Source organism: Gossypium raimondii, chromosome 8 (genome assembly GCF_025698545.1).
Source record: "Gossypium raimondii isolate GPD5lz chromosome 8, ASM2569854v1, whole genome shotgun sequence".
NCBI lineage: Eukaryota > Viridiplantae > Streptophyta > Magnoliopsida > Malvales > Malvaceae > Gossypium > Gossypium raimondii.
Window position 1 is genome coordinate 49,999,836 of NC_068572.1, and position 9,489 is coordinate 50,009,324.

Here is a 9,489-nt window from a genome sequence, read left to right on the forward strand (position 1 = left end):
TAGCTAGGGCCATGGAAGATACGTGTCGACCTCGCATGGCCATCAATGTCAGGAGTTTGAGTTAGGTATGGTAATTAGAGGAGTTAATCTATGTTTGTAATGAAAACTAACCATAGTTAAAATTTAAAAGACTTGTTAGTGGCAGTGTTGGGTTCTTTTTCTTTTCCATTGTTTGGATTCATTCTTTACCTTCACTCATCACTCAACAAGACAGCACTCACGCAACTCTTTCAGAAAATGACAGCACAGAAAGAAAAGCATTAGATGCTTTGTACAAAGAAATACCATATGCTGTGAAGTTCACACATAAAAGAGAAAGTAAGAAACTTTTTCTCGGGGGTACAACAAATGAGAATTGGCATGAACTAAAAGGCCTGCCTTCTTCACAAACAGAATCTTTCTCATAGCCTCCCAAGGTATGTTTTTTTTTCTTCTAATCTTCTTCACTGCAATAACCCTTTTCGTTTTTGGTCTTCGTATTGCCTGCCACTATCTGCTCTGCTTTTTTCTATTATTTGACTTCCCACTTACTTGGTTCCTTTTATCACTGCATGCTCTTTTGACGGCCTATGTTGTTTCTTTCTCTGGCTCTTCTATATAAAGCTTTTAACTTTATTTATTTTTATTTGAACATGGGTTGATTGTACATTTTGATATTTTTCAACTGCCGGTTTTGATCAGCCTTGCTTTGTGTAATTAGTTGATTACTTTGTTGAGGCTGATTAAAATCAAGAGGCAAATTTGCCACTACTAGATTAAAACTTGTCTGATTTAATTTTTTTTGGTTGAGGCTTTAGTGTATTGGTTCTTTTTGGCGTTTATTTCAAACCAACCAGTGTAGGTTGTAACTTGAAAGGTATTTGTTTTCCCCTTTAGAAGAGTTAAAAGCCCTTCTTAGTGATGTCTTCTCAAATTGGAAACTTGTATGGTACATGCATCTTGAGAATTATATGCCGCTTTTGAATTTTTCATTCATGCCGCATCTGGTAGGCTGATGAATGATATGCTAGGATGCACTTAACATGTGTTTGTTTTCCCCTTTAGAAGAGTTAAAAGCCCTTCTTAGTGATGTCTTCTCAAATTGGAAACTTGTATGGTACATGCATCTTGAGAATTATATGCCGCTTTTGAATTTTTCATTCATGCCGCATCTGGTAGGCTGATGAATGATATGCTAGGATGCACTTAACATGTGTTTGTTTTCCATATTTCCTTCTGAATTCTGATTATATTTTGATGTGCTAGTGTTTTCTCTTTGGAGATTTCTGTCAACTAGTTATAGAAAAGAGGATCAATAAGGTCTTGTGCAATTTTCAGAGGCAGGAAGGATTTTTCTATCCTTTGCTGTCATGGTTTCGAGGTCTTATTCTAACCTCTTGGACCTTGCTTATGGTGGTACCCCAACTCTTAGTCAAGAAAAGAAGAGGTTTCCTCGGGTGGCTACTGTCCCCGGGCTCTTGTCGGAGGTAGAAGACGATAACTGCAACAGTGTTAGCTCTGATGCTCCTTCTTCAGTTTCTCAAGAACGGATGATTATCGTGGGAAACCAGCTTCCACTTCGAGTACATCAAAATACTGATGATGAGGGGTGGTGCTTTAGCTGGGATGAAGATTCACTTCTTTTGCAACTCAAAGATGGGCTTGGAGAAGATGTAGAAGTAATCTATGTAGGTTGCCTTAAAGAGGAGGTTCCTCCTAACGAACAAGACGATGTGGCCCAAACATTGCTTGAAACTTTCAAATGTGTCCCTGCATTCCTCCCTCCCGAGCTTTTCACTAAGTTCTATCATGGATTCTGTAAGCAACATCTGTGGCCTTTATTTCACTACATGCTTCCTCTATCACCAGATCTTGGTGGTCGTTTTGATCGCTCCCTTTGGCAAGCTTATGTTTCTGTGAACAAGATTTTTGCCGACAAAGTTATGGAAGTCATAAACCCTGATGACGATTATGTGTGGGTTCATGACTATCATTTGATGGTTTTGCCAACATTTTTGAGGAAGAGGTTTAATAGGGTGAAGCTTGGATTTTTCCTCCATAGCCCATTTCCATCATCTGAAATATATAGGACACTTCCTGTAAGAGAGGAACTTTTAAGAGCACTACTCAACTCTGACCTCATTGGCTTTCATACTTTTGATTATGCCAGGCACTTCCTCACGTGTTGCAGCAGAATGCTCGGTCTTTCTTATCAGTCAAAGCGTGGCTACATAGGGCTTGAATATTATGGTCGGACGGTGAGTATTAAGATTCTTCCAGTTGGGATTCATATAGGACAGCTTCAGTCTGTGCTGAATCTTCCTGAGACTGAATCTAAGGTGGCTGAGTTACGCAATAAATTTAGGGGTCAAACTGTTATGCTTGGGGTTGATGACATGGACATATTTAAGGGGATCAGCCTGAAGCTTTTGGCCATGGAACAATTGCTCATGCAACATACTGAGAATGCCGGTCAGGTTGTTTTGGTTCAAATTGCAAATCCTGCAAGAGGCCGAGGAAGAGATGTAGAAGAAGTCCGGTCTGAAGCTTATGCCACAGTGAAGAGGATTAATAATGCGTTTGGAAGACCAGGATATGATCCAGTGGTTTTAATTGATACCCCTCTCCAGTTTTACGAGCGGATTGCTTATTACGTTATAGCTGAGTGTTGTCTGGTTACAGCAGTGAGGGATGGGATGAACCTTATACCATATGAATATATTATATGCCGACAAGGAAACGAAAAGCTAGATCAGACCCTGGGGCTAAATCCCTTGGGACCAAAAAGGAGCATGTTGGTTGTTTCTGAATTTATTGGATGCTCACCATCCCTGAGTGGGGCAATTCGAGTAAATCCATGGAACATTGATGCTGTGGCTGACGCTATGGATTCCGCACTTATTCTCTCCGAGGCAGAAAAGCAATTGCGGCATGAGAAACATTACAGGTACGTGAGTACACATGATGTTGCATATTGGGCACGTAGCTTTTTGCAGGATCTTGAGAGGGCTTGCCGGGATCATTTAAGGAAGCGGTGCTGGGGAATTGGTTTTGGTTTAGGGTTCCGAGTAGTAGCTATGGATCCAAATTTCAGGAAGCTTTCTGTTGAGCACATTGTTGCAGCTTACAAGAGAACCAAGAACCGAGCAATTCTTTTGGATTACGATAGCACCTTGCTGCTGACTAGTTCATTAAGTACTATCCCCAATGTAGAGGCTGTTGGAATCTTGAACAATCTGTGTAGAGATCCCAAGAATGTTGTTTTCCTGGTCAGTGCAAAAGATAGAAAGACTCTAACTGAATGGTTTTCCTGTTGTGAGAAGCTCGGAATTGCAGCAGAGAATGGCTATTTTATCAGGTGTGTTTTTTTTTCCTGTTGCTTTAGCTCAATGAACATCTAATTCTGGTCGCCAATGCTTACAGTATGATTCAGTATCAGTTGAAGGTCGTTATTCCTTGTCTGTAACTGAGGAAAAAGCATTGCATAGAGAGGATCTAATTGTTGATAACTTGTCCCTTTATTTACCATCTTTTTCCCCAGGCCAAAACATGATGCAGATTGGGAAACTTGTATCTCTGTGCCGGACTTTGATTGGAAGCAGATTGCTGAGCCCGTGATGAAATTGTACACTGAAACGACAGATGGTTCTGCCATTGAGACTAAAGAGAGCTCCCTTGTGTGGAACTACCGAGATGCTGATCCTGATTTCGGATTTTGCCAGGCTAAGGAACTTTTAGATCACCTCGAAAGCGTTCTTGCTAATGAGCCAGTTTTGGTTAAGAGTGGCCAGCACATTGTAGAAGTTAAACCTCAGGTTAGTAGCACATGTTCAACGAGATACCAGGTTATATCAATTACATAATTGCATTTTCTAGTTAACAAAACGGAGCAGAGCGAGTTATATAATTTAGTGAAAGCTTGTAGAGAATAAGTTCTGGAAGAAGTTTTAGGCATTACTTTTGAATGTCAATATCATTTAAATCCTCACTTCAAAACATTCATTTCCATTTTTGAAGTGCATAGAATATATGTGCTGACTGCCATGCGCACACGACTGCTCATTCAGGGTGTGAACAAGGGTCTGGTTGCGGAACATCTCCTGGTGACAATGAAACAAAAGGGAATGCTACCCGATTTTGTTCTGTGTATTGGGGATGACAGGTCTGATGAGGACATGTTTGAGGTGATAATGCGAGCAACGGCTGGCCCCTATCTCTCCCCAGTAGCGGATGTGTTTGCTTGCACGGTTGGGCAGAAATGTAGCAAGGCCAAGTACTACGTGGAAGACAGAACTGAGATATTGAGAATGTTTCAGGTTCTAGCCAATGCTTCTGAACATGCTTCCAAGATTGCTCCCCGCCCTTCTAACCGAGCCATTATTGACAGAGTGTGATCAGCTTCACTCTCGTATCCAAGTCTACTTTGAATTTTGAACTACTAGTAGAGTATAAAATATGGGGCTATTGGTCCTTCGCATAAATATAGAGTTTTCTAGTACCTATTGTTTACTATATTTATCTTGGGCTAGTTTTTCATGTCAGTCTCCTAAGAACATGAATAAAATAACTTTACAAATGAATCATCTTTTGGTTAATAATGGTTCTTCCACTTCCATATAAAAGCAACACAAGGGCTAATAAACACCATAATAAGATGCTTCGTGGACTTTGGAAATGAGTATAATATTAGGCTAAATTAGCCCATTTTAGTGGCACAGTTGTGACCTAATTCTTAAACTCGAACCAAACTGGGCCACTGTCATATTCCCCTGCCTGGTCTAAGCTTTATCCATGGTTGAAACCAACGATAAGGTGGTGATAAATGCAACTTTCGTTCGTCGCCGTCAGTCAATTTATGATTTCACTGGTAAAAGCTGAGATGTCGGGATTGAGTTTTTTGGGGTTTTAAGTTTTATTATGGATGAGTCCAATTTAAATTTATTCCATCTAAATATGGATATATTTTAAGTTTTAATTGGTTGTATTTCATATTGAATTGATTTTAATTCTACTTGACTGAAAATGTGAATTGCGTTTTAATTATACTAATAAACTGATTATGAATTTGAGAATTTGAATTTTATTTATTATATAATGTTTATGGATAAATTGATTAATAAAACGAGATATATTTAAAAACAAAATTTAAGTAGCCATGCATGGTTTAAGATATTAAAATCTCGTTTATCGGTTACTGTACCGACCCCTCCATTCTACTTCTATTACTGCCTAATCCGGATTCGGATTTATGGGGTTTTAAATAAATTTATGAATTTCCAGGTTACTTCTTAAGAATGTGTGTGCCTCTTGATCTAGGAAACCTTCAAAAAGTATGATAATGACATCATAGGTTTGAATATGATAGTCCATCATGCACATATAAAACCAGACCAGCCAGGTCAATTCGTATCATCAAGTATCCTAAAAATTTTCAAAGTTAAAACCCGCATCTAAGAGCGGTTCAGTTCAGCTAACCTGATAACTGGTTCTTCTGTGCCCTGCTGGTTTATTATTAGTTTCGTTGGTGATCAGCAAAATGGGAAGGTCTCCATGCTGTAGTTCTGATGATGCTAATCTCAAGAAGGGTCCATGGACTCCAGAAGAAGATGAGAAGCTGCTTGATTACATTAACACGCATGGCCATGGCAATTGGAAAACTCTTCCAAAGCATGCTGGCTTGAATAGATGTGGAAAGAGTTGCAGGCTAAGGTGGGCAAACTATCTGAGGCCTGACATCAAGAGGGGGAGATTCTCCGAAGAAGAAGAGAGACTTATCGTTAACCTTCATTCCACTCTTGGGAACAAGTACATATATTTATATCTCATATTGTTTATTCCAATGATAATCTAGGCAATTATTCATGTTCAAGGTTTAACGGCTTTGATTTAATTTTGTACAGGTGGTCAAAGATTGCTACTTATCTCCCTGGACGAACAGATAATGAGATCAAGAACTTTTGGAACACCCACATCAGGAAGAAGCTTCTCAACATGGGACTCGACCCAAACACCCACAAACCAAGAACTGATCTCAATCACCTTTTGAATCTTACTCAGCTGATTTGTGCTGCACAGTTAGGCAGCTTGATGAATCCTTGGGAAAGTAGTGCTCTTAAAGTGCAGGCTGATGCTGCTCAGCTATTGCAAAACCTAATCCAAACCCTGAATACCAACCAACTCTCAACTATTACTGCTGGTTTAATGGGGTCCCAGAAATCTTACCCATATGAAGGATTGATAAATGGGACAAGCTCTCTTTATGCCGATGAACCAGCCCCAGTTCCTCAGAAATTTCATTCAATGTCTCAGGGTGTAAATTAACAATTCGTGGGCAAGTTTTCAAGGTTATGAAAGCGCAGATATGAGTGATTTTCTAATTTCTGAATTGGTTTCGGAATCTCCTGAGACTGCTACTACTTCCATGAACCAAATGGGAGACGACAAGACCAACACCAATCACAGCTCAACCATGTCACCTGCAGACACTTCCATGTTCCAGGCTTGGGAGAAGCTAATGGGTGATGAAACTGATAGCTCCTTCTGGAAAGATATTCTTGAGTAAGTCTTCTTATTTTTTATATGGTTTGCTTAATTTTCTTGTTAGTCACACTAATTAGTATGTTTACATTATTTATTTAACACTTATACATTAATTGCTTTTATTTTTGCAGTTTGACATCGTCCCCATCATCTCCCATACAAAGGTAGAGGCATTCCATGTGAAGATACTCGACAACATCAACCTGATCAAAGAGAAATATTTCATTCATTTTTCCTTTAATTTCCCTTTAGCGGATTTCTTCATTTATTAATTCATTTGGGAAGAGGCCACCCGGCCCGACCTAAAGGTTGGCCTGAAATGTGGGAGGATTTGGGTAAGTATAGACCCGAAAAATGAGCTTGGACAAAAAAATAAAGCCTATTTAAAAAATAGGTCGGACCTCGTGTAAGGTATTTTGGCCCGAGCCCGGCCCGAATTCACTAAAAGACAAAAAAAATCTGCTCTTTTTTTTGTTTTTGAATGTTATTTTCTTATTATTTTTTTCCCTATTTTGCTACCATTTTACTATTATGTTGCTAATATTTTATTGTTATTGTTTGGATATTGTATAAAACTTATTTTATTGTTAATTTTGTTATTATTTTAAAGGCATTTGTTAATTTTGTTATTATTTTAGAGACATTTGCTTGTTAAGTTGTATTTATCTTAGTGTTATTTAAGTCTAGATATTTTTAAAAATTTATTTTCAATTTGTTGGGAAATATTTATTTTGATGTTTTTAGTATTTTGATGTATTGTATATTTAAAAATTACAAAAAAAATTAATACGGTCGGGCCCGAATTTTAGCATTTTATCCGGGTCGGGCTTGGGCAAAATTTTAGGCCCATTTTTCGGGCTAGGCCAAGTCTGGGCCTAATAAATGGGCCTAAATTTTTAATTGAACCCAGCTCGGTCTGACCCATGAGAACCTCTAGTTGTAGGAGAAAATTTACCTTTTCTTGTAAATTTTTTTTTGGTTATTTTTATTCAAATTAAATGGCTGTAAATTCCTTTCCAATTAATAAAAGGCTGAAAAATATTTAAGTTCATTTCTATCTTAGATTAATGGGGAATCGATACTTTACTCATAGCCATATATTTATATCGATTGATGAGATGCGAGTGAGGTTAGGTTAACATGCATGCCGCCCGAAACCCACATCCGATGATCAACAATGGAATAGGGACCCTACATTCCTGGCAATATGTGGATCGATCTAATGGCAACACAAAATACCTAATACATACGTGTATATAATACATTTCAAGTGTTTCTACTTTTTGGGCATGCAGTATGGCTGCTAAGGGTATAAAAAATGCACTTAATTCCCACTAGTTCATCATGGTTCCACTCGGTTATGATTCATATGTATCAAAACTAGATAAAATTCTAAAACTTCGATCCAAATTATTTTAAATAGTTAATTTTAGAAAAGAAATTTAAAATAATTTCATTCAAGGTTTTAAAATATAATTTTTAATTTTTTATCAACAATAAATAATAACAAGAAGTTAAAAACTTCGGCTATCAAAATTCTACATGTAACAAACTTATTGGGATGGAGAGAATATAAAACTTATGATATTAAAATATTTCAAAACTATATAAATTAAAAAAATTAAAGATTATGAAATTAAGTGCCATTAATGGTTCGTCTAATGCAGTGTGTATATTTAAGTTCAATTAGTTTTGTTTTATTTAAATTCTTCATACATCTTCTTCATAATATATAAAGAAATGATATATTTCTTACTAAAACTCTTATCATACATATATGTATGTGAAGCTATAAATTTAAAATATAGATGTGTTTAAAAATGGTATAAAATTAATGACTGATGGAGGTAATAGAGCGTGCATAGTAAAATTAAAATTGTATAATTAAATCAAAATAAAGTCTTGGTTAAATGATAAATTTAAAGTTTTTTCAATATAATTAATAAGGGTTCAAATCCCATACACATTCCAGTTGACCAAGCCTAATTCTAATTGTTTTGTTCCGAAGCAAAGATATCCACGGGGCAGTTCGCCCTATTCAGATATTCACAAATGAGAAGTACTAGATTCTCTTTCGGATAGGTCCTGAAAGGAGAAAGAAAGCTGGAATGCCACCAGGCGTCTATTATTGAATTCACCCGACCCGATAGTACCCATTTTTGGAATGTCCAGTGCCAAAGTCACGGAATGGGTAAGTCGCCAATCCCTAAAACGAACTATGTAATGTACTTTATCCGCTGGGTTACGGGGGCATTTTACCAGAGGTTTATATTGTATCAATCTACCCTTGTGTGCGTGATTCCTGCTGAAGCACATACTCGGGGGTGGGTGTGCAGGGCGAACGATTTCAAAGCGGACTCCCCATTCATTAGATAGAGAAGATCACCAAGATCTCGTGATCCGGATTAAAAAACAAAAAGTTATTATTGTAATTTCATAACTAATGGTTAGTTTAGTATTACTTTTGAGAAGTATTTTTTTAAAGTTTAGTTTAAGATTTAAATGTTTAGTATTGTTGTCAAAATGTGCTTTTGAGAAATAAAATGTTCGTTTTAGATATAGTATTATAAAGTACTAAACATGCATTTAAATAATGTTCAAATTAATTAATATTATGATATTTTAGTAAGAATATAAAAATAATTTATTATAACTTCTTGTTAATATTTTAATATATGAAATATAAATTTTAAATATTTTCAAACAATTAATATTAATTATTTATAAAATTTAATTAGAATATATAAACTATATTTTAAATATTTAAATATAACCATTAAATATTTGTAATTAAATATTAACACATTTGTATTATTTTAAGAAATACTTTTTTATTTTTAATTAATGATTTTATTTTAAAATGTAATTTAATATATAACTCATATTAGATATTAACATAGCATATAAAATATAAACCTAACAAATAAAAATATTACAAGTATTTAGATTAAAATTTTAAAGAGAGGTAAT

At 36.1% G+C, this 9,489-nt stretch overlaps 1 protein-coding gene and 1 pseudogene across 3 annotated transcripts; both read left to right on the forward strand.

Moving 5' to 3' along the window:
• Positions 1-208: 208 nt before the first annotated feature.
• LOC105791914 (alpha,alpha-trehalose-phosphate synthase [UDP-forming] 5) lies at positions 209-4,577 on the forward strand. 3 transcript variants are annotated; one of them, XM_012620219.2, is made up of 4 exons: positions 209-416; positions 1,246-3,337; positions 3,521-3,794; positions 3,997-4,146. In XM_012620219.2, exons 2-4 carry the CDS (start codon positions 1,350-1,352, stop codon positions 4,015-4,017), a joined length of 2,283 nt encoding a protein of 760 aa, XP_012475673.1. In that variant the 5' UTR covers positions 209-416; positions 1,246-1,349; the 3' UTR covers positions 4,018-4,146. The 3 variants fall into 3 exon arrangements, with proteins under 3 accessions (XP_012475673.1, XP_012475671.1, XP_012475672.1); XM_012620217.2 differs by having other exon boundaries at positions 217-416; positions 4,047-4,577; XM_012620218.2 differs by having other exon boundaries at positions 217-416; positions 1,262-3,337; positions 4,047-4,577.
• An 892-nt stretch (positions 4,578-5,469) lies between these two features.
• On the forward strand, positions 5,470-7,095 carry LOC105791915 (transcription factor MYB39-like; annotated as a pseudogene).
• Positions 7,096-9,489: the final 2,394 nt, after the last annotated feature.